The sequence below is a fragment of the Stegostoma tigrinum genome, chromosome 20 (assembly GCF_030684315.1).
Source record: "Stegostoma tigrinum isolate sSteTig4 chromosome 20, sSteTig4.hap1, whole genome shotgun sequence".
Classification (NCBI taxonomy): domain Eukaryota; kingdom Metazoa; phylum Chordata; class Chondrichthyes; order Orectolobiformes; family Stegostomatidae; genus Stegostoma; species Stegostoma tigrinum.
Genome location: NC_081373.1, coordinates 25,416,157 through 25,442,506, shown reverse-complemented (window position 1 = coordinate 25,442,506; position 26,350 = coordinate 25,416,157). Strand labels below are relative to the sequence as shown.

At 39.8% G+C, this 26,350-nt stretch overlaps 1 protein-coding gene across 1 annotated transcript in view; it reads left to right on the top strand.

Moving 5' to 3' along the window:
* The first annotated feature begins 9,857 nt into the window (after positions 1–9,857).
* LOC125461685 (EF-hand calcium-binding domain-containing protein 6-like) overlaps positions 9,858–26,350 on the top strand; it is a 42,776-nt gene continuing 26,283 nt past the window's right edge. Inside the window, exons 1-7 of the mRNA XM_048550688.2 lie at positions 9,858–10,218; positions 10,957–11,051; positions 13,503–13,603; positions 18,440–18,517; positions 20,024–20,197; positions 22,422–22,550; positions 25,911–26,062. Coding sequence (XP_048406645.1) covers positions 9,912–10,218; positions 10,957–11,051; positions 13,503–13,603; positions 18,440–18,517; positions 20,024–20,197; positions 22,422–22,550; positions 25,911–26,062 — 1,036 coding nt within the window. The 5' untranslated portion in view covers positions 9,858–9,911. The remainder of the gene's footprint in view (positions 10,219–10,956; positions 11,052–13,502; positions 13,604–18,439; positions 18,518–20,023; positions 20,198–22,421; positions 22,551–25,910; positions 26,063–26,350) is intronic.

The following is a 26,350-nucleotide window of genomic DNA, read 5'->3' as shown; positions in this document are numbered from 1 at the left end:
TCAACTTGATTGCCACTTTCTGAAGACAAACCTAAGTCTTGTGCTTCCAGTACAATTTCCCCAGAATCTACCTCCTTTTTTTGATGTTGATAAACTTTTAGATATTGATAAACATCTGAACTTCATCTTTTCTGAAGAAGGGCCTAGGCCTGAAATGTCAGCTTTTGTGCTCCTAAGATGCTGCTTGGCCAGCTGTGTTTATCCAGCTCCACACTTTTGTTTTCTCAATGTAAGTTGGGTTAAATTCAATTTGCTTTGTAGTTGCCTTCTTTCCCAAGTTGGAGCATAGACTCCAATTTTACCTTCCCTAATGTGATGTGAGCAATGGCAAGAAATGAAGGAAAATATGGTGAGGATTTTTTTATAAATATATCTTCGATGTTGAGAAACGTTTTCCTGATTTGTCCGTAAACCTTACATGGTAACTTCAGAAAGTCATCCTTGAATGACAACAACCTTGTGTCCATGTCTTTTGCATTGCATTAAAGCCCCAACTCGCCTAATGATGCACCACTTCCAATTATCCTCTTGTCCAATGAAAAACTAGATGGCGCAATTTCCCACCAAGTAATTCAGAGCAGTTACCTGGCAGCTGCAGCTCATCGAATGCTTGTACTGGCCATAATGTAACTGCTTCTTCAGAACAATGTCCACACCCACCATCCTTCTTGGGATTTTGTTACTTTGCAAGTTGGCATAGGCAAGCTACCAGGCTTGCCACATCAGCATGTCTGCTCTCAGAAAAATTCTCTGAACAATTCAGTTCTTCAGCAGTTTGGAGCACAGGAGCACTTATGACCTGTGTGCTTCCTCCAGTTCATTGTGCACACAATATCTCACATGTACCTCATGCATCTGCATAGGTTGCATCTCATGGCTCTCAGCTCCCTTTCTTAACACTCGCTCACTTTGCATTTACTCTGTATACTTCACATGGCTTTCTTCATGCCCACTTGCTGACGTTAGCACAGACTTGTGGCCTGCTAGCCTTTGTGTGCCTCATGTTATTTCCTTGAAACATATGGTCTTCAGGAGGTAGTTTGTTATGATGGGGAGCACTGAACAATCAAGCAGATGCACATGTCAGTGTGACATTGGACTATATCAATATGATACCTGTGACGTGTCAGCAGTTTACACTATGCGCTTCAGTCATGTGAACATGTGTCAAAGTCAGGAGGTAACACTCTTTAATGGGGCATGGGAGGACTACGGTCAGTCATGGGGCTGATAAAGTTCCAGTTTGGGGTTTGTCTGTGGGCACTCCGGATACTTAATTCTGCCAGAGTCTTGAAGCCCATGCCCTTGCAGTCCGTCTGTGCTTTAACCAGGCCTCAGTAGATTGGATGATAGGGCTACTGGAGATGCAGTTCTGCTGTTCTTGGAACCTCCAGTATCATCTGGACAGAGTGTGTCATATCACCCTAGCTTGCTGTGCTCCGCACAGTTGCAGCAGGTGATGTGGTAGATGTTGAAGTACTGGGGGAACAGGAACAGTCTTCATGGGGAGGAGGAACCTAACTCTGTCCGTGACAGGGTACAACTGCATTAGATGCAACAAGGCAGACAGAACCTCACCTATGCCCAGTTCCAAGAGAAGAGAGCTGGGTGTAATGAACAATCGTGGGCTGTAAATTGACCTTTGTTCTTAATGCAAATCAGATTTCCGCATCGTCAGGACAAACATCAGACTCTACTGGTTTCTGTATTTGTCCAACTACTTGCATGTGATGTTCCCCTACTGAACGATAACAAACTGTAGATCTACCATGGGCATTGGAGATAGGATAGCATTGACTTAGAGGGTGTAGAGACAGGTGAAAGTGTGGCCTGGTGGTTAAATATCAGCAATGGAGAGAGACAAAATGAGGTTGTATGTGCAAGGGAGTGTCAGCTATGCCAGCTGTGATCGATTGTGGCTTTGGGATTGCTGAGCCATGACATTGCTGGTGAGGAGCAACGCCTCATTGTCAACATTTATCTAGGCGCACAGGGCCTTTGCAAGATGGCACAGACTGAAGGGTGTCCGCTGACCAGCAAGTGATTTCAGGAAGAGTATGTGATAAAAATGGGGTGAGACATGCTAGAGGGGCACTCAGTAAGTAACTAATATAACGAGTTTGCTAAGAGTAAAAATCTGCTAGGTTGGTGAAAAAATGTCCAAACAAAACCCCAGCACAACTCGGACTTAAATAAATCAACTTAAGATTCAGACCATGGTATCTGGAAGTAGCAATGTTGGTATGCTAGCAGGTTGATTTAACATTTGGTTTGAAGCTATCTGCCTGTTCTTGAGGTCATGATATTAAAGATTCTATGGCATAATTTCAAGATCAAGGAGTTCTCCCTATAACTTGACTAACATTTATCATGTATAGGCTGTTTGTTCACTAATTCAGCCGCTGTTTGTTTGCTTGAATTTGTATCATCCCCAACATTTACCTATATAAAGTAAAATATACTATCTTAGGATATTTGAGAGATATGACAGTGTACCAGGACATTTAAGGCATTTCTATTAATTTTACAAAGGGATTTTTTTAAAATACTAAAACAGTTGCAATAAAAAAATCTTGTCCTCAATTGATAACATATAACCTATTTACGCTCAACAGTTGGACAACTATTCTTAAAAAAGTAAATATAAAAATAACCTAGAGGGTCATTTTTGTAATCCAACTAGACAGTTGGCAGCTTTATTACAAATGGTGAAATTTATGTTGAGTTATCGTGTGTCTTTGTGCCTATAATTGCTTTTGTATACTAATCTACCAGAACAAATGTAAACACAGAATATAATTATTGCTCTGATGAATGGAATGTACCCTAGCGACCATACTTAAAGATCAAGTAACATGCTTTCTCAACAATAGTCAGTGGAATTACCTCAGTTACACCCAGAAACCAGGTTTTAATCATGCAAGATGACCTTAACTATGAAGGATCACCTTCTAGCATTTTATAAAGCAGGGGTATTGTACATATTATTCACAGTGATGGATGTTGTAAGTTGATCAGAGAACTTTGTTGTCACTGGAACCTTCCTGATTTAGTTAATCTTGCTGTCCAAGTAATGTAGGTTGCTTCTCATGATTTTTCTCAAACAGAGAACAAAGCCAATCATCCCTTCTTATTTGTGCTGACACTTTGCTGGAACAATCTGAAATTCATCCTGATGACAAACAGACGTTTACTCTACAAGTGAAGAAAAGTCGATAAGGGATTATTTTCTTATTGGTAATTTGTCACGTGAAACAGTTCACCACCACCTGGAGTCCTGGAAATTTGTCTTCAAATGGATTTTTCACATTGTCTTTCTCCTGTGTGTGAAACTGTATTTATGATACAATTTCAGTTCCCACCTGCCACCAGCTGAAGTCATTTCACTCAGGCACTGACATAATCGAGAGGAGAGGTAGTGGTACTGTCAGTAGACTAGTAGTCCACAGAGCAATGTTGTGGGAATATAGAAACACAGAAACTAGTAACAAATGCTATGCCATTTTAAAGTGATTGTGGTCGATCCTGTATCAAATCTTACCATGGCAAATAGTGAAATATGAATTCAGTAAGAATCTGGGATTAAAAAGCTAATTAAATGGCGACCATTACAACATTGTCAGTTGTTGTAAATATTCGTCTGATAAACCAACATTCTTTAGGAATGGAAATTCACCATTCTTACTTTGTCTGGCCTGCATGTGACTCCATTCTCATTGCCCTCTGAAATGGCTTAGCAAGCCACTTAGCTCAATGCCAATTCGAGATGAGCAGCAAATGTTGGCTTTGCAGTGACAGGCACATTCCAGGAATGAGGTTTGTAAAAATATTCTCAGAACAAAGCAACATGAGTATCTCAGGAGTTGATGATGCATGGTACCACTTCAGTTTGACGTTGCATGAAGTTCAGCTCCAAATTGGGCCTCCAGGCCCTGGTTTCATTAGGCCTACAAACACGTTTAGCCAACCTGCAAACTTGAAAGCAGCACAGAGAATACTGGAAAAACTCAGCAGGTCTGAAAGCATCTGTGGAGAGAGAAAATGAGTTAATGTTTCAAGTCCAGTATGACTCCTCTTCAGTTCTGAAATGGGCATTGCTACCTGCACTGTATAAACATTTTAAATTTAACTTAGGTGAGGAGTAATGTGCATATGTATAAGAATACTAACAAGCATCTGCAGAATACAGAACTTGACCTTTTACCAAAGTAAGTAGAGTACTGAGTTATCCAATGCATCATCCTCTGACACTTCTGCCATTTGCAATCCGGCCCCTCCACCAAAGACATTTTCCCCTCCCCACCCCTATCTGCTTTCCGGAGGGACCATTCCGTGACTCCCTTGTCCGTTCTACGCTCACCACCAGCCCTACCGCCCCCAGCACTTTTCCCTGCAACCGCAGGAAGTGCTACACCTGCCCCTACACCTCCCCCCTCACCCCCCCATCCCAGGCCCTAAGAAGACCTTCGAGCAGATGTTCACTTGCACGTCTGCTAATGTAGTATACTGCATCTGCTGTTCCCGTTGTGGCCGCCTCTACATTGGGGAAACCAAGCGGAGGCTTGGGGACCATTTCGCAACAAACAACTGCACCTCCCAGTGTGAACCACTCCAACTCCCCCTCCCCCTCCTTGGAACAACGTGTCCATTGTAGGCCTCCTGCAACGCCACAACGATGCCATCCGAAGGTTGCAGGAACCGCATCTCGTATTTTGCTGGGGAACCCTGCAGTCCAATGGTATCAATGTGGACTTCACAAGCTTCAAAATCTCCCCACCCCCAACCACATCCCAAAACGAGCCCAACTCGTACCCGCCTCCCTAGCCTGTCCTCCCATCTGTCCACTCCTCCCACCTCAAACCCCACCCCCATCTCTTACCTACCAGCCTCATCCCGCTTCCTTGACCTGTCCATCCTTCCTGGACTGACATATCACCTCCCTAACTCCCCACCTACACTCATCTTTTCTGGCTCCAACCCCACCTCCTTGATCTGTCTGTCTGCTCTCCACCTCTTTTATCAATCTTCTAGACTCCTCTCCCTTTCTCCCTATTTATTTCAGAATCCCCTTCCCCTCCCCCGTTTCTGAAGAAGGGTCTAGACCTGAAACGTCAGCTTTCCTGCTCCTCTGAAGCTGCTCGGCCTGCTGTGTCCATCTATACTTTGTTATCTTAGAGTACCATACTGTTTGCTTGAAAACCACAATCCTAGCGGCTATTTATAATCTGTATAAATACAGCCACAAATTTGAATGTCCCCGCTTTGCGCACTTGAAAACCAGTCACCACAGGTCTTTCTCACAGAAGTTGCAATAAAGCATTTTTTTTTTCTGAACATAGGGGTTAAAACTAAATAGACTGAAATGCTGAGGCGTTTTCATCCACGATTACTTGTTCTGACATCAGTGTTCAATCCTAGGAACTGGTATACTTGGTCACTTCTGGTATATTTATTTTGTTTCTTGTAATTTCCAGAGCCATGTAATATATGTAGCCAAAGCAATGTAAGAAAGAGAGGCTAATCACAGATGTACACTGTGCTTCTTGAAACAGTTCTCTCAAAATTTGAATACCCTGAATTAGAACAGTGCTGAGACATTGAACTGGTATTAATGAAAAGGTCACGAGTGTAGCAACAACAAAATTGTTTAGCATCAATAATATAGAAAAATATCCCAAGTTGGCTTTCCAGAAGTGCAATCAGATAAAAATCGACAAGTCTTAAAAATATGAGGAGGTCAAAATGTTTTGGTTGAGGTGGTATGTTAGAAGCAAATTCCTTAAAGGTGAAGGTGGGGTTGAGGATGTGTAGAGACTTTGGGGTGTGTATTCTAAAAAAATTAGCCAAGACAGCTCTAGACAGGGGCTCCAGTGATATGGAAAAGAGAATAGAGGATCCATAATGTTAAAATTTGAAGGTAGAATTTGTTAAGAGTTTACAACAGTCCAGCTTGTACTGTGTTTTTATTGAACTGTCATAAGATTGCAGTAACTGCCTCATGGTCAAGGTCACAGGGAAGCCAATATTGCATTTCCAGCCAAAATTTTTTTATTCAAAAAAAATTATTTCTTTTTCATTTACATTGTGCATTATCAAGTTACCTATGATGCGCCCACTGTTCTTGTACCTGAGCAGTTTTTTTTTACTGTTGTCAGTCTCTGCATATGCCTTGTGCCCACTGTTAAAATCATGCTGGTCTCTTAAAGTATCCATGCATGTTGTTGGCCGTTCATCTAGGTGAGGTTCCTTCTCTAGGGAGTGTTATTCACATGCCACTTGTTGTCATATAACATGTTCCATTTCCGTTGTTGAGATGCGGTAGACCTCTGGGACTAATGGTTAATCTGTGGTCTATGCAGATGGTGAATTCACATCTTCCTCATTGGGCGTTTGCAGTGAAGTTATAGCTTCTCCAATTGTGCATGTATGCCCATGATTGCAACCTGGCTGTTTACTCCTCCCGCATACAAACGAGGGGACAATTGCACTAGGCAGGTCCCCAGTTGCCACTTGGGCTAATACTTGTTGAGAGGGTTGAGGACTTGTACCCTGACTGGCTCTCCAATGCTCAGTTCTGGCAATGGCTTGTTGGTTTTGTCTAAAGGAAAAGTGGCTTTCTGCCATTTCACCTCTATTTTGTCATTCATGGCTGTTAATATTTTGGGTTTCTTGCAAGGGTAGTTTGGGTACAGTGTGATATTAATTTTTGGACCAGACTGTTTTCCATGCCCTATGTAGGTGAGATTCTCAACTTGAGAACTGCCTTGGGTTTGGTTTGCTTGATTCCTTTGGTAATTTTCACTGCTGCCTCAGCTTTTCCATTTGAGTGGTCACAGTGTAGAGATGATGTTTGGGGTTGAAATTACCAGTCCTCAAGTTGTGAATTTAGGGCTATTGTCAGTCATCACAATGTCTGGAATGCAGGAACAATCATAGTGTGCTTTTTACACATTCCACAATTGCACTGGTAGTCGTTGAAGTCAATAGGTATGCCTCTCGTTAATCATAAAGGTAGACTATGGTGTCCAGATAATCACCACCTGCAACGATGAAGCAGTCTACTCCCATCTTCATTATGGTCTGTCTGGTGTGTTATGTGTTACCAGCAGTTCTCTAACTTGCTTAGCTTGGTATTCATTGCAAAGACTGCACATGCTTGATTACTTTGTTAGATCAGGAGAGTACATCAACTGCATGTCAGGCTGTACTGGCAACACACATCCTAGACTCAAGTCAGAAACCACGTGACACCAGGTTATAGTCCAGGTTTATTTGAAATCACAAGCTTTTGTAGCACTGCTCCTTCATCAGTACATGAAGGAGCAGTGCTCCGAACGCTTGTGATTTCAAATAAACCTGTTGGACTATAGCCTGGTGTGTGATTTCTGATTTTACTGACCCCAGTCCAACATCGGCACGTCCATAACATGGCTACAACCAGGGATGTAGTCTGAGAAATAGGGCCAGACTGCTCATGAGAAATGTGAGGAAGGACTCTGACACACAAAGGGTGGTAGATGCTTGGAATACTCTTCCAGAAATGGCAATGAACACTAGATCAGTTATTAATTTTATATCTGAGATTGCTTAACAAAATTTTATCTGAGGTATTAAGGGATATGGGTCAAAGGCAGATATATGGACTGAGGCCACAGATCAGGCCTGATCTCATTGAATGGTGAAACAGGCTCGAGGGGCTGAATGGCCTACCCTTGCTCCTAGATTCCAGTTGCAATGCTGCTGCAAGGACAGTGTGTGCTGCCACCGTGCTCACTCAGTCTGAGTCTACATGGGATTTCATAAGACCCATTACTTGTCTTGCCTTGCTGTCTAGTGCAGCTATAAAGCCAGGAAGCTTGTTGTGGTTGTCAGCAGTCCCAGTCAAGTCAAGGGAGACAGGCTGCATTCAGGATGTCCCAGCATAGTAAGCCAAGGGCAACCTCTGATACTAGTCCAGTGGCTTGCACATTGTCAGTCAGTTACTCAGGATGGTCACATTCTGCCCTATTATGTGACTGTTACACTCCTGGAATGAGAGAGAGGCATGGTTAAGGGAGATGAAAATGGGTGGCACAGCTGTTACTTTTCCTGCAAGTGAAAAGATGTCCCAAGTGAGTGAACAGACAGCACAGTGGACAGGCAGGACTGCTGTCAGGGGTTTGGCGTGTCAGTGACAGTGAGCGAGGCAAAATGTAGCAGGCAATATTGAAAGTGGTAGCGCTTGAGCCTTGTTGGGGCGTGGATGCAGTAGCGGAGATAAAGTGAGCTTGAGGAAGCGGAGAGAAGGTGGTGGGACTTATTCTGGTGGAGTGGAGGAAGTCAATGATATTCTTTCTACTGCTGGTCATTTCTCCAGATGGCTGAGGCTACACTGACCTGATTGGCATGACCTCCTCCACTGGTCCTGCAGGAAGAGGACATCTTATTTTTGCACTGCCCTGTCCATGCAGTGGGACACCCACTTCCCTTTGACTTGCCTATGCAAGGCAAATGTCTGGAATCATGCAGGGCAGCTGTATACTAACATCGCTTCTCTGGGTGCACAGGGCTTTTAAAGATGGTGTGAATGAAAGGGATGCCAAACAGGTTGCCCTGTGAATAGCATGTAGTGATTGTAATGAGGTCAACCAGATGGCCCTCAGAATATGATTTCCCTGATTGGGCCTGTTCTTCTGGTCTAATCAGGGAACCGTAGCTGACAGATATAAATAGTAGTGTCAGAGGTTCTATTCACTCCGAGAGGGGATTCTGAAGAAGCTGGAACAGTGTTAAGGATGCTCCACATGTAAATAAAGGGTGACTTGGTGATGGGATCCTGGCCTCTGTGGAGTTACTTCAAAACTCATGGCAACGTGGGAATTAACTCACACATGAGGGATGACATGGGATGGGGTAGGTAGTTAGTGAAGCACATTGGTACAATATAGCGAGAAATCTCACCGGGTCTCATGATGAGAATACTCCAAAAACTTTGACACACCACTCACTTAGCCAAAAAGAAACACAAGATTCAGCCCAATACGTCTAGGCTAACAGCTGTGGCATGCTTCTTTATTATCTGTAGCTTTTAAGTGTTCAGCTCTCAACATTCCTGTGTTCCTCTTTTAGCAGCTGTACTTCTAAACAGCTTTTCAACCCTCAGTCTCAGCTCCACTGTGATTCTGTTATTAGGTCATAGGACAGCAGGCTAACTTACACTATGTCTTTATTCAACTGGTTGTAAAATAAATGTTGCAGTGACTTTTCTCACAACAGATAGGTCATGTGACTATCGCAAGCCAGGAGCCACATTTATATAATATTGCAGTTCTATCCCAATCGGAGTTTTTGGAATTATAGGACTGAAGGAAGTTACAGAGATAGTGACAGGCAAGGCCGTTGAGGGAATTTAATTTGAGACTTTGGGAGAATTGAAGCCAGTATAGGTTGACAGACACAGTTGTTTGAATAGCAATGTTTTGTCTTATGAGATACTTTGGTGATCTTTTGAAAGCAATATCAGAGATGAAGAAAGGACAATTCAAAAGGGGAATAAAATCATTAATACAGTGTAGATTTTTAAAACTGCAGAAATCAACGGACTCAAATAGAAAAGAGATAAGTTATTAATAATCAAGGCTTTGTTCAAAGAATGTCACTGGTGTGACACAGCTTCTAACTACTGTGTTCACTGTTAATGGCGCACTTTTGAATTGACAAAAGCAGAAGCTTGTTTAATTTAGTGGAAACCTTTGAGAGACAGCCATTCAATCAGATCTCCCCTGCAGCTTATTCTTTTCAGAGGTATAGAATTGAGGTTGCCCATAGCAACACAAAGTTGTTGCTGTGACGAGAGTTCCTGTTTGCGGCAAGGACACCAATGCTTTTCTAATCATGGTGGTTTAGCATTTGCTTAGCTCACATTAGCCAAAATGGCCCAGGTAAGCATTACCAGACCAGCTTCACATTCAGAGTTACCAACCAGGTTTCCTGAAGTGCAACACCCTTTGTCAAGGCTGGGCAATCCTGAAACTATTTCACTTCAGGGAGAATCAAGCCTGTCAAGTGGAAGACTATATAGTGAAAGATCTGCTTCTTGGGAATTTTCAAATAATGGGGATCCATTGAAAACAAGCCACAGAAGGCGTGAGTACATCTCTGCTTTGGAAGATGCACTTAAAGAGCACAGAAAGGGACAAATGGACAACTGGAGAAAACTTGATCATTGGATAAGTCTCAGTAAGTTCCACGATTAAATGCATACTCATTGATACTTTGGGATAAGTGTGCACCATGAATTACATGTTCAGTGGATTCAGTATGTTCAGCTGAGTCTTGCAGCTGTGTATGATAGTGGTTCAAAGATTACATAAGGTTGACTGGATAGTCACTCAGAAAATCTGCGTGAGAAAAGCATCAAAATTCAACCTGTAATGTCCAGTTTTCAAATGCTCCAAGGAAGCATTGCTTACTCCATGGGGTGATTAATCACGAACCATCCTTTAACACCTCAAACAGCTGCTGGTGAAAAGAGGTGTTGGTTAGTTGCCTCTGTGCCCACAAATGAATGATTTATGGGAGAACCTCAAAAACAAAGTTTTCAAATACTTGATGAAAGCTAATTAAATAAAAAGTTTGCATGAGAGAGTGGCCACAGTCATAGAACTTTAAATAATTTTGTCGTACATTTTATAGATAGGGTTAGGTATGGAATGAACTGCCAGATGAAGCGATGGAGGCTGGTACAATTACAACATTTAAAAGGTGTCTGGATGAGTGTATGAATAGGAAGGGTTTGGAGGGATGTGGTTTAGAGGGATTAGATTAATTTAGGATATCTGCTCGGCATGGATGAGTTGGATTGAAGGATCAGTTTCCTTGCTGTACATCTCAATGACTCTATGACTGGATAAGGGAAGCATAAAATTCACAATTCTGTAACTTTTTGATAACAAGAATGATTTTTTTTTAAATTAGAAAAACGGTGGGCCAGTGACCCCAGATTGATTGATCACGATGTTAAGGCAATTAACACAAGGCCTGGTACTCAGATGAGACTGCAAATTGATGAGGTAAAAAATTTAGAGCTGTACAATTAAATATTATGCTTATTTAGTGTGCTGTGCTTGCATTCTCAATTTGACGTAATACAAAAAATGTTGGGGCGACATGATGGCTCAGTGATTAGCACTGCTGCCTTACAGCACCAAGGACCCGGGTTTGATTCCACCGGCAGGTGACTGTCTGTGTGGAGTTTGCACATTCTCCCCGTGTCTGCGTGGGTTTCCTTCGAGTGCTCCGGTTTCCTCCCACAGTCCAGAGATGTGCAGGTTTGGTGGATTGGCCATGCTAAATTGCCCGCAGTGTTCAGGGATGTGTAGATTAGGTGGGTTAGAGGGGGATGGGTCTGGGTGGATGCTCTGTGGGTCAGTGTGGGCTTGTTGGGCCAAAGGACCTGTTTCCACACTGTAGGGATTCAATGAAAAAAGTAGAGGCAATAATAAATAAAAGTTCTGAAGTTAAGGCATAATCATTGCATGGTTTGAATTTTGCTTAAAAAATGAATGAATGCACCAAGTTTAGAAATTTGTCCTGTGCCCATCATCCATCAAATACAGGAATAGGTTTTACTAAAGGGATAATGTTTAGGCAGTATGGCATCAGTAGGTGGGTCCAGCAAATGGAGCAGAGATTCATTTCATGAGATCCTCATGTACGTAACACAATTGAACCCTATCCATCAAATCTGACTGAAAAATGTTCTTAAATTTGGGATCTCAGAAGCACAAGTCTTTATGCTTTGCATTTTGGTCAATGATGTCAGGCAAATAATGGCATCATTGTACTCCTTTTTGTACGTGAACTGAAATCAACAGAAAGCAAATTAATGATATGTTTCCTGCTGATTTTAATTTTTCTCTGTATTCAAATAAAATAGAAATAATTGTTTTACTGAATTAAACTGATTATGTATTCATAATAGATGAGTTTCTCATGCTTTTGACGCATGTTACAATTTCTGTAACAATGCAGCGTTGAAATGTGAATTAATAGGTTCTTTTTAAATATTCATCACACTCGTTCGTTTTCTTGTTAATCAGAATCCCTGGACAGATTTTCTTTTCAATAATGTACTTACTTTATTGTGCCTACTCCGTTCAATCACCTTTCCTTCCACAAAATCTGGATCAACCCTACAGTTAATCGATCTATTCCAGCTACTGAAATAAAAGAGATCAATGGCTTAAGCAATGACAGGCCAACATTTTCTATTTTTATTTTAGATTTCGAGCTTTTTTGCATTCACTTCCATGAGGACTCATTGAAAATCTGTCAAGAGCAGGGAGTCTGACTAATTTCTTTCTCATCTGCAGCTTAATACCACTAGAGCTAAAAGCAGCATTTGTGCAGCTGCCTCAACAGAGATCAGGAAAAATTGAGAATTGAACCCATGTTGTTCCTTTATACTTCAGCACCATGTCACACCATGCATTAAATACATAGGTTATCAGAGCAGCAGATGCCTCTTCTGTGAAATACTGGAGTTTGGGTCTTTTCATTTGAGTGCTAGCAATAAGAATCGATGTGGAACATGAATCTCTGCTGTTCTTACCTAACAATGCAATGGTCCAGCTACCTAAGGGCACTCCAACAGGCTGTAAAATATTAAAGATATTTTCACAGCAGGTGGGTTTAACTAATGGGTATCCTTAGTGTTAAAAACCACAGTGACAGTCTGAAAATAAAAGCAGCACAATTATTAAGATTCCATCATTTTATTAATTATTAGTTAGACTGATTTGGGTCACATAAAGAGGTGGTGTATCATTAAAGTCAAAGGACCAACTATATTAACAATACTAGGAACAGATTGCTTATTAACCCTTAGTTATGTAAACAAAAATCAATTAGATAAACCTGGTCACAGAGAAATAATTTGTTGCATTTTGTTTTCAATGAAGTTTCATAGCTGGAATAAATGTGCAATTTTCAGGCCCCGGCCAAAACCCAGAAAATGCAAACAACATTTTGAAGGTTACTGACAAATCAATAAAATATAAAAATCATAACATGCCTGACTTCACACAACAGACCACACAAATTACAACAATGCAAGTTGAGAACGCACGTTCTGAACGCCATTATTTCAGTTTGGAGCAGCTTGTGTAATTCTATTAGTATAATTGCTGATTGCTTGTTTTACTTTGAATCTATGAAATCACATCCTTTTAATTAGTTTTTTTTGCTATAGACTAAATGCTGCACTCTAATAATGCAGTGTTTTCTGAATTACAGCGTGGACAGTGTGCAAAGTGGGTTTCAGTGCTTAACACTGTGTTAATTCTACATCACACTATTTCATGAATGTTGAAATTACAGATCATATTTATTGTAAGTTTACTTACCGAGCAGCCTTTCTCTGAAAACACAAGTCAAGAATGCTTGGAGAAAGCATGAATTGTAACTACATGTTCACGTGGGCATTTTGTGGATCTAATGATTTCTCCTTATTGATTTTCCAGCTTCAATATCTTCTACATGAAAAGCTTAGATCTGGTGGATTCTACACACTAAAACAGCTTTTCCAGGCACATGACCCTACTGGTAGAGGCCATGTGACAAGGTGAAGCACAAGTCTTTTTCTTTATTGAATCATTTTAAATTTGGGCAAGCATCAATGTGGGCCAATTTTAACAGTTTAAATCAGATTGTGTTTCATATAACTGAAGGTACATTTTGTAATATTTCACTGGTGGCAGAGACCTGACTGGCTGAGAACTTGAGTAGTAAAATAACATGTTGATTTCAGCTCCCCTAATACACCAACTACTTTTCGGAGGAAAGAAATTTGCAATTTTTTCTGGAAATACCTAGCATGAACCCCGACCCAGCTATCAGTCTTGTAATGGAAGTGGCCTATTTATTGAAAAAATAATTAAGCATTAATGAAGTGTACAGAAACTACTGTAAATAAAATAAACTATAAACTATTCAAATAAACTATTTGAATAAGTGCCAAGTGTTACGCCTCTCTGGGTATATCAAGCCCTGCTTTCTTGGCGTCGATACAAAAATTAAAATTTTTATAAAAGTACACATAATTCCCCAACTTTCCTGCCTTTTAGATCCAGATTGACAGAAAGCGTGGACTAGATTTCTGTACTTAGCAAGAGTTACTATTTATTACAAATAAATGGATCCTGGCTAAAGATAAACAATTGACATGCACCTTTGCTAGTTAAAATTCAACTCCCCTTATAAAACTACCCCTACACGTACAGACGGACACACAGAAAAAACTGGGTACTGTGGAGAGAAAAACTGGAAAACAGATCATTGACGCCTATCCACAGAGATTCACTGAGATGATCCTTTGACTCGTGAGGACCTGCCGCTCCTGGATCTTCCTTCATCATGTGCTTTCATTTGCTTGCAGGAGGCACATTTCTAAAGGTTCTGACTTATTGGTTCAAATCTTAAGTTTACAACTGCTATTAAGGTGAAATAAACTGACTTTCTTTAGATTTTTCTTACACACTACAGAGAAAGGGACACCTCCTTCCTATTGGCTGGCCTGATGGTTTCTGCACAAACATTTATTTCTACAAGCTTCTTAGCTACCTGACAGCCAATCTTCTATTCATTGGCAGAGAGATGGCCTGTGTCATCAACACTGGTCACCATTCCGCAGACCAATCAGCTACTTGCTGCTGGCCTCCCTTCGACCAACCCCAACCCCTCCATCCAATCCAGCTTGTCTATAGTAACTCCATTGCTTGAACAAACAGTTGTGTAAACAGCACTTTGCAATGAGTGCCAGGTTACCTACTTTTAAAAATACAGTAATCCTTTCTACAATTCTTGGTATTGAGAGTCATTTTCCTATTTCAGTTCATAATCAAAAATACAGAAAAATAATAACAATATGGTCTGTGCACAATGATCCAGACAGCAGACACTGTAGGCATACATGGGACTGTAAGGAAGCTTTGAGGTCTTGCAGCTGGACGGTAACTAAACATGAGCAAGTTAAATGAACAGTGAAGCATAAGAATTCATAAAAGAGACAGTATAAGCAAATTGATGAGATTTGCTTTTGTGGACACACAATGAAAGCCTGTTCGAAAGAGACTGGCTTGAAGTCTTAAAGGCAACACACAAACAGAGAGACAGGCAGCTATCTTAATGAAACAAAAGGGTTGAGTTTATTACTAGCTCCTCTTTGAACACTTTGGACAAAGGCTTTTTAAAGAAGTTGCACAGGATTGTGTGGAAAGCTTTCTTTAGATCTTAGTTGATAATACTTAAGATTTTTTTCAGGAGGAATTAAGCATATATTTAAATCTAAAGTCGACTAATCATGTAACAAGCATCTTTGATTGACTATATAGCTACCACTCATTATTAGGGAAATACGGCATTGAATAATTTTATTTAGAGCAGTTACTGTCTGTATAAGTGATAGTCGTTGACCAAGTATTATTGGTTGCACGATACAGTAATCATTATGATAGTGTGGTATAGAACTAACTTACACAATAACTATTCATAATCAAGTTTGACAGCATAGGTTTACCTTGCGCTTTATCCTTGTCCTTGCCAATAGTCCAGTAAAGATATTCACAGCCACAATTAGGGTTTGGCTCTGCGGCGGAACTTGTTAACAGATGAGTATCAATGAAAGGCTTAATTTGATGACAATCTCCCTTATGAAGAAGAAGCAGGCATCTTTTGCACTCCCTTAGAGGGACTGTCAGTATTTGGAAAGCATAGGTTCTCTGTTTGTCCTTGCTTTATTAACAGATGTAAGTCATGTGAACCCAATCATTTAGACATAGGTCTTGCTCATTTTAGGCTTTAAATTATTTTCTAGGATCAAGTAAACAGAAGCAAAGAGTTTTCAGAAGAAAGCTTCATTATAATGGTGGAATCAAAGGAGTCACTTATCTTGCATCTAATTTACAATAATTCATGCATACAATATGCAAAGTGTACAGTAAGAAAGCAATTTAGCCTTGAGATTATTTCTGGACTATTTTAGTTCTTTTTCTCTATCAATTTTTTTCTTAAATTTTGCTAAAACTGGCTACATCCTTCTAAATTTAATCTCTTCTGGATTTTCTGGACCCATCATTGTCTCATTTCCTTTCAGATGTCCAAATCTGTATCTGGAGCTATGGACAATTACGATCAGGAGCTAACCCTAATAAATTGCACGCACCATCAACACATCTGTCTTGGCTAAATTTTGCACCAATTTGCAACTTGCTACCTCCTTCTCAAAGGCAATGGGAAATAAATGCAGGCCTTGCCAGCAAATTTCAATGAGTAACTCAAAAATAAAATTGTATTTTTATTGGAAGGTTTACCTTTGCATGTTAACAGCTAATTTATATGGAGAAAATCAAAGCCGAGCTCGATTGTTTTCTGAAGCAGTGACTACAGTCTCGAATATTCCAACACAGACAAGTAAATAATAAACAGGAGTGGTTTCTCGTTCAGAACACTGAGTTCATTTATCCATCAAATTAATTTGCTAAGATCAATTAACTCAATACAGAACAACAGTCGACAAGAGTTTGCAAATACTAAACAGATTATCAGAAGTTGAACAGTTATACTTTATTAAATACACACATTGACTATAACACATGTTAAACAGAGGTCTTTTGTTATTCATGGGTGCAAAGATGGAGAATACATTTCCCTTCACAGTTTTTGGCTTTGCATTGCTTTCTTTCCTTCCCCATACTATTAAACCCAGGAATTTCCCCAAATATCCCTGGTCAACCCACGTGCACATCTACATTTCTGATCAGAATAGCATGTCACACTAATGCATGTATCCACATTTAAATTATTTCTAATTGATTAGAGAAAGGAAGGTTCATTTACTTGCATTGAATTTTAGCCACTCAGAGAATTCTTCCTCAGCCTTAAGTTGTTAGGAGGCTTGTATTGCAATAGAAGTTAGAATGCATGTTAACAACACTTGGCATTATTAATTTGGAAAAGATCCTGCATTTCAGTGTGAAAGAGACATGCCATAAGTTCTGATTCTTTTCAAATTTCTAAAATGTTTGCTGCTAACTTCACCAAAATCAATAGTTAGGTCCCTGTTGAATCTAATCGATTCAAAACTTCTTGTAAAAAACCCTGTTTTTTCTTATCAACCTGTTCTAAAATCACACACCTCTAGAGCAGATGGGACTTGAACCCAGGCCTCCTGGTCCAAGAGTCAGGACACTATCACTGATCCACAAGAATTCTTCCTCATGGATTTATGATAAGATTACAAATAATTGCTGCTGCAGCCATTTAAAGTCAACAGTTAATGTTCTGGCGGTCCTGGTTAATAATACAAATTATAATCTGACAAGACATTAAACCTTGCTGGCCAATATAAGGACGAGTATAATCTCATGCTGAATTGTTCCTGGATTTTTTTTGAAAATACATTTTATCCATCTTACAGGTATTTTAATACTATCTTTAGCACCTGCACATTGTAAGTGTTAGAAATTGATAATTTTCAGGACCAAAGCAGTTTGACATTCAGAACATTCATTCATTCAAACAATAATAAAATTAATTTCTTTCAGAAATGACATAGAAGTAACTTGAAACAAGAAATATAGTAAGTGCTGTATGCTGGAGAGGAACAACATGATATAGGACTTAGTGTTTCCACAACGTAATTTCTAGTTGTAAACGCATTGAAAGAGATTTTTCCAATAGAAGGCCATCTATATGAATCTTCACCTTTGTTTGCCCTTCAGTTCCTTTGTTGCTATGAGAACAATATCCACGGAGTATTCCACTTCTGACCACAGTCGTTCTACCCTTTAGCCTTTGCATTTCACACAACCTTCATGGGCTTTGGCTGCTAACTTCTCAAGGTTCATTCAGCAATTTTCAAACATAACTGGGATACATCGTCCTCATCTTCTGCTTGTTTTTAAATGTCTTTTTACCTTTTCTTCTGACTCTTTATTCTACTCGTCTTAAACCACATTTTTTCTTTACTGCTCCTTATTCCTTTTAGTGTCCACATAATTCATCCTACCTTTTCTTCCATCTGCCTTAATTGTTATTTTCCTTACATTTTAGTTTATTGGCTAAGGAAATAAACTCTCAGGAGCAACATTCTTGAGGTCCTGGATATGACATTGGCATTGCTGTACCATTATTAAATCAAAATCTCAGTTACTTATATCATGAAAAAAGTATGATGTGAATGGTGAGCTTTGAAGCTCGCCTGACCTACCATTGCAACAGTTTTTGGCCTATTCTATGTTTATTTGCAAGTGACAGGCTTAAGAAAACAGTAATGGCTAGCTTAATTCAGTGATCTGTTCTTTGATATAATTCAGCATTATAACTGAGAGTGAAAGTTTATAAATAAAGTTACATGCAATGTATGATCGAATAAATTTTTTCTCACTTTTCCATACTTCAGGGAAGTACTGCTGACAATTCTTACTAGATTCCTGAGAAAATACATTGCTGCAAGGCAGTTCTATCATCTTTTACTGAGGTATGTTGTAATACATAATTTGAACGAAAAAATAGTACTTAAGGACATTTTGTTGCACACCAGAAACTTAATATTGACTGTAAAACGCAAGCTTTATTTTACTTTACTTTTATTTTATTTGTGTTTTTTTCTTTGCCTTCTGGGGAATTAAAGTTGTTGTTGAGTCTAACAACATTTTTAATAGTTTATGCTGATGCAGTGTTCCAGATGCCAATACGATAAGTTCTTTTGGGGCAGACATTTAGTAGGTGGGTGAAGGTCTCATTCAGATGGCTACAGTCATATTTGGAACTGATCTTCATGTTCCACTTGTAGATCAAGTGGCAACAACTTTCTTGACTGAGCCTTAAACAGCTAAGTTCTGTTCACATTCTGTAATAAGTTAAAACCTCTCTACTTAGATCAGGTAGCAAGTTGTATTTAGTGAAGTTTACAGTCACCCAGGAGATGTGTGATTAAGAGGTGGGGTTATTGTCAGTTTGTTGGGAGTAGTGCGTGTCCCCATAGGGGCTCCAAGATTTCAGATGACTGTGAATCTTCTCTGAAGTTCTGTGTCAATGGGAGTCCTTTATCAGCTGACAGTCAGAGATGTTATCTAAGGTGAATGGGTTTTTCCTTACCTTTTCCTGTGGCTCACCATTCACATCATACATTTTTCATGATATAAGTAACTGAGATTTTGATTTAATAATGGCACAGCAATGCCAGAATCATATCCAGGACCTCAAGAATGTTGCTCCTGAGAGTTTATTTCCTTGGCTAATAAACTAAAATGTAAGGAAAATAACAATTATGGCTTTCATTGGTGATGTAACAAGGTTACTCAAATAAATTCTAAATTATGACTTCATTTATCAGTTTTGCTTTTATGTCATTATACCATAACATTTCTTGTAGCTTATTAAACTTCATTTTAGTTTAATCTGCTGGATATAGGGAAGATTTTGCCATCTTAAAAATTCTGTTAGTAAGATTCAACTTAGAAAGCATGGACATAATAGATATTTCCATAATTTTCCAAGCAGCTAATTTGAATTTTTCTCATCAATATTGACATGTTAACATTCATATTGATGTCTCATATTCAGATAAAATCTCAAAGCTGGAGTTTTCTCCCAACATTTTAAAATGTATTTGTGTATTAGTAGTGAAAATGCAAAGATAGATGTTTAAATTGCCGTCATAACAAATGTCAATAAAGCATCTAGGAGCAGTAAGACGTGTTATTCTGAGGACTGTGTATCAAAGTGGAATCCTGGGTAAATTGTGTGTCTTTTGTTTGTGCCCCAACTGTAGTTCACAAACTTCCTGATTAATTTGCACTGTATTGCCAACAATTTTTTAGTGTTTGTTAGTTAATATGTTTTGTTTGGATAACCAAAATAAGAAAGTGTCTTAGAAATTAGATAGAAATCTTCACGTCCACTAAATAACACATGAATGTATTATTCAGTATTTTTTTTCTGACCAGTAGTGTTCGATATTTGTCAAATTGTATCATTACAGACTTAAACTTAATGCAAAGTCCATCATTACATTTGAAAACTTTTATTCACACTTCAAAGAACAAGAACCAAAGGGGTATCCAGCTTGGATGGATCCTGTGAAAAGGCCCCGGGAAAACAAAAGAATGAGTGCAACACAAGTTCATATACAGTTGAAAGCGATGGCTAGAGAAAGGTAATATCTATGTCTTTATAAAAATGTAGAGAGTTTTTTTATTACTTTCTGTAAACCTGAAAAGTAACTTTCTCTCTGCTTCCTTTATATAAAATGTTATACTTCAATAATGATGAGCTCTCCTTGTGGTGTTCTCTGGTTTTAATTGGCAGTGGGATGTTTATATGATGTGTTTCTGTTACTGTTATGCCCAGTATGTGGTAAGACTGTGTATAGTTATACCACTGTCCAATGGGTTCTGTCACAGAAATTTAGACACCAAAGATGAAGTAACACTGCACAGCATTGTCAGATATTGGACTCGTGCAATCCTTGGGAACTCAATGGTGGTATATGATGATTTACATTTTCTCATATGTTAATGTTTTATTCCTATACCTGTTGTATTCTTTAATTTATTCATGGATTGTGAGTGTTGCTGGCATGGCTGGTCTTTGTTCCCATCCCTGACTGTTCTTGAGAAATTAGTGGTGAGCAGTCTAATGGAATTATCTCAGTTTATCTAATACATGTACACCTACTGTACTGTTGCTAAACAGTTTCAAGATTTAGACCCAGTGGTAGTGAGATGTGGTGATATATTTTCAAGTGAAGATGCTGTGATGTGGAAGAAAACTTGAAAGTGGTGGTATTTGCATGCAGCTACTGCTCTTGGTCTTCAGGATGGTAGAAATTGTTTGTTTGGAAGGTGCTTTCAAAGGAGCCTTGTCACTGAATGCTACCAGTATGCAAAAATGTGAAGGGACTGAATATTGCCGGCGGCCGATGGGCTGCTAATCAGTGAGATGTTTTGTCATGGATGGGTGATGAGCTTGAGTGTTGCTGAATCTATACTCATCCAAACTAGTCGGGAGTATTCTACTATGTTCCTGATTTACACCTTGTAAATAGTTGGACAGGCTTGGGAATTCAGGATATCAGTTACTTGCTGCAGGATATGCTTCCTCTGACTTGTTCTTGTAGTTCCAGTATGCTTATGGTTGATTCAGTCTGATAAATGGTAACTTCTGGGATGTTGACTATAAGGATCCAACAATGTTAATACCTTTGAACATCTACAGGAAATAGATTTTTCTGTTGCTGGAAATGGCACTAGCATAGCACAAATGTTACTTGCTACTAAACAGTCAGGAACTAATTGTTGTTCAGATCTTGCTGCAGGCTGGCACAAACTGTTTCAGTGTCTGTAGAGTTATTAATGCTACAGAGCATCCCCACTTCTGACAAGTTTGAGGAGGGAAGGTCATTGATGAAACAGCAGAACATGGTTGAACCTATGACACTGCCCTGAGGAACTCCTGAAACACTGTCCTGACGCTAAGATGATTGGCCCTTCCACAGCCACAGCTCTCCTCCTTTGTTCTAAATATGATTGCAACTTATGGAGAGTTTTGCCCTTGATTTCCATTTACTACAATTTTTCTGGATCTTTTTGATGTACTTGGCCCCTTGTTGCCTTTGTTGTCAAGGGCCATCACTCTCAACACATTGGCGTTTGTGCAAAAGTTGCTAGATGAAAAGAATCACTTAAGCTCAGTGTTTGGAGGTTATTAAGTTTTATTTGATTGAAATAATACAGGAATAATTTGACATCAACAAAAATAAAGCAACACAAGCCCAGAGCATGTGGTCATCTTCTCCTCTGTGGCTCAGTAGAAATTTCTCATAACACGATTTTGAAACAAGGTTCATAAGTTGTACGCACAAACCACTAACGTTGAGAAATGCAATGAATATTTTTCATGGTGTGCTATGATAAACCAATATAGTATAAGTATTGACTTTTTTTAAAATAAAACTCATCAATCTCGTTAAGAAGGGAGATTAATTACAGTCAACTTAAAATAAAATGATACTAAATAGGGCAGAGGTTGCACCTTGAATAATTCCTAATTTTATCCTCCCCCGCTAGCCTCACGAAACTGAGAGGGTGATGTCACTTTTAAGGCCATTATCCTTCATGGCAGTGGGTATAGCACAGGAAAGTGGGACCAATGTAGGTAGGAATATATTATTAGTGGTACGGAATCAATGGACTGAAGGCCCTCTTCTGTACTCCGTTATTCTATAATCAGTGTCAGTAATTTGCCAATTGTTAGGATAGTTGCAATGGAACCATGCAAACATGCCCCTTCTGATGAAACAGGTCCCTAGGAACCAGTTTGCAGCTAGGAATGTACAAGTGTATAAATTTGCCTAACAAACCATTTTGCCTTATTTCCAGATCACTGGAACTCAGAGATCTTTTTCTAAAAATGGATAATGGTAGAATGTATCCAGTCACATTTCAAAATGTTTTACATCAGCTGGGAATAGAAATGGAACAAGAAGAATTCATAAAACTGCTGAAAAGGTACAGAGTATTATTAATGACTGCACTATAAGTAATGAAGTGGTTTGTAGCAAATAGCTTGATGACATGCTTACAATTCCACAGGACTTGTATGTTTAAAACACAAAAAAAATCTGATTTTCGAAGGCTTACAATGCTTCTTTGCCTGGTATTTTGTTGCAAGTGTTAAAACACTTAAAATGAACAGGTTCATGTTTCCATTATGTGGTTAATAAATCTTGTGATCTGGTTGGAATCCCTATTTCTGAGTCAGATTAGACTAAAAGTTGCCCACTTAACTTTGGTGGGGTTTGTTCTGTGAATATCTGAGTCAGGACCTTCCCAGCTGAGCGGCATACATGAGGGCATTGATATACACAGCCAACAGTCGAGTGGATACTGAAACCAAACACCGCTTTTTCAGTAGTAGGTGCAATGTTCTGTGGTTTAAATGTCATGTAGCCACTTTGATAGATGGAGAGAGAAGGGAACTGTGTCAAGTAAGGGAGTGTGAGAGTCCAGTCCATGGTGTGGCGATGGTGAGTTGAAGGTCAGGATGTGTATTGTACTATAGGGTGCTTAAAAGTTGTGTTGAGTTGGGGGGCATCGAGGAAGGGGGAGCTTCCATCAAGGGATTGGGGGGGGGTGCAGGGAGTTGTTGGGATATAGGGATGAGGGTCAATTTTACAACTGCCAACTGCTGCAGCAGTTTTTAATTCCATAAGTTTGAGTGGCAGGTGGGTGTGCTGCAAGGTGCCGGGGTGGAGAGGAATAGGATGTCGTGTGAGTAATAGAGTGCCAGGGAGGAGCAGGGGTGGAAGGGGTACAGGTGGCAGGTGGGTTGGGGATGTACACAGGTGCCAGGTAGTGAGCGGATGCAGGCTAAGCAGTTAGGGATTTGGTGTCAAGTGTGAATGAGGGCTTGGGTTAGGTTGGGAATTCGGTGTCCAGGGGTTTTGGTAGCTCGGAGCAAGGGAGGGATAATGAGAAATATTGGGTAGGGTAGAGAGTTATTGGATATGTAGAGGTTGGGTCAGTAAATGTCTGGATCAGAGATATTCAGTCTGGGGGAAGCAATGGGATAGGATGTGAACTGGGAGTGTGAGAGTCAAGTCCATGGTCTGGTGATGAGGACTTGAAGGTCAGGATGTGTATTGTATTATAGGGTGCTTAAAAGTTGTGTTGAGTTGGGGGCTTTGAGGAAGGGGGAGCATCCATCAGGGGTTGGTGGGAGCAAGGAGTTGTTGGAGTATAGAGATGAGGGTCAGTCTTCCAATGATCAACAGCCACAGCAGTTTTAATTCCATAATTTATCCTTGCTAATTATTCAGCTAAGTAACCATCCAAAATCTCTGAATATAACTCAGAGTTGGAGACGTTTTTAGGGGGCTAATGATGCTGTATAATTGTCCATTGTAAAATTGTGTTGATTCAGCTGCATCAGGACCTTTGCTTGGTTCTGAACATAACTCTCACCAATGCTGCTACAGTGAAAATTTTTCCGTCAATGGATCTGTCTTAAAACACTTGAATTCTATTTTTAAAATACTAAAACTTTGAGAGATTGCAAACTAAGGGGCAAAGTTAGACAGCTCCTGAAAACCTGGGATTCTGATGCAGGATTAAACTGCACTCATTTACTCTGCTGCATGCAGTTTTTATGCATTTGCAGCATGCAGCATGCAGCTGCTGTTGAGTGAATAAAATTGGGAGATGCTCACACGAGTTCATGCTATACTGCATTCGTTAGAATCAACTTGTACCTCTTAAGAGGAAGGAATGTTGTTTCAAAGAATTAGCTTGACCTAGTAAACACAGAGAAATAACACAACTAAGTGGGGTGGAGATGCCAGGTTGCTCTGATGTAGCACTGGAGACCATGGTGCAGGAGATAACAAGGAGAGAGATTATTTAAGCACAGGAGGCCACTGAAAAGGTGCCCAGCTTCCACGGTCAGTGTCAGCAGTATAGGATTGAATGCAGTGCCACAAAATGTTCAATGGCATCCCATGTTGGTCAAGGTTTATGAGTGTATCCATATGTCACAACCTTAAACTTGAACCATAAGCGTCACACGGCCCTCAGTTCTCCATGCTACCTCTTCAAAACTATTTAACCATTATCATTACTATCACATCCCACTCAGTGATGCACTCTTTTCTTCACTGCATTACAAGACAGTGCAATATCGGAGGCAGCAGCAATTCGTCACTGTTGTCGGAGGCTGTGGCCAGCAGCAGTATTGAGAAAATCAGAAATGAAGATCTAAACCATCTTTTTACATCTCACATCCCCCTCATCCCACAACCTTTCTGCTTTGCATGCATCAGATGATTTAAGGATACACTTGCTTCATCTTTGCACATGCACGTTGCAACGTTATTGATGTGCATTTCTCCCTTCAGAGGACAAGGACCTGGCCAGTTAGAGGTATAGGAGCAGGAAATTAAAGAGGAAATATGGAATAATGATGAAGAAACACTTCCAGAATAGTTTGGAGGAGGCATTTGCATATGTTTAGATACTGAGTCACCTGCAATAGTGATAGGGGAAACCGGTTATCCAGGTGTGAGCTCACAGATAGATCTGCTGCAGAAATCTCAAATGAGGCATGGAATTCAGGAAAGGCTGATGGGAATGCACAGTGAGATAATTCTCAAATACAGAAAACCTGTGGTCAATGTCAAGGAGTTTGGAGGAGTCATAGAGTCATAGAGATCAATATGCTCAGAGAACGTGGATGCTTGTCCCTGCTCTCTGAGTACAGCCATAACTGGAGCGTTCCCCGTGGAAAGAAAGAACTCCAAGAAGAGACAGAATAAACAAGGCAATGTTTTGCTGGAACCAATATTCCAGCAATGGTCTCCAGTCAGCAGCTGTGACTTTACAGTGCAGCTTTACAGATCCCTGTACAGTTAATTGGTCAATTGGTAGCATTTGTTAAAGTACATCAGTTGTCCACAATAATTCTCAACTGTTTTAAGAGTAAAAATCGTATTTGTAAAAAAATTGTGAGATTATGCAAGAGATAGGCGATAAGACGTGACATATGATTCTATGACTCTATGATACAAGATTCAGCAAAGCAATTAACTTCATAGTTAGCTTTCAGAAGCCGCCCCAATATAATTGATGCAATTTGTAGATGTTCAGTGGCTCTTCTATAAAAGGAACAACACAATGGAGGAGTCTTGTCATCATTAGGTCTTTTTTTTTCCACAATGACAATACTTTTTACATAATATTACATAAACAGCTAAAGTACTTAAGTGAGTACTTCTTGAAAAGAAAACAAGTCATTACGGTCATATAGAACTTGAATTTCTAGACTGTGATTTTGATTACTCATTATTCACTATCCTTTATCAACTCCATCTCCAGGTATGACCCAGATGATCTTGGGATTGTTAAAGCTGACAGTTTAATGAGGGCTTTGGGTTTTCAAACAACAGGTGAGAACAGAGAAAGATGGGGAGCAGTTCCATCAGCACCTGGCAAGACGACCAGATTCACATTGCCAGAAGATCAACCAAGTATGTCTGGGTGCTTTCCTTATTCCTCATGGAGTGACGGGGTTGATTTTAACCATTAGCAGTTGATTGGCTGTTCCATAGTGCCAGTGTGATGTCCATTATATTTTCAGGATTAGGCCTTGCTAACATGTTTGCAGTGAGCTGCAAGCAACAGATGGTGTTGCGAGGCAAATTTCCAGCTCCAGGGTAGGAAGAAACCAAATTTGTGGAGATTGGTTTTGCAATTGGGACTGGGGAGTCCAGTATGGCTGTAGCCCACATTATTCTTTCTCTTCATGGCCACATCGA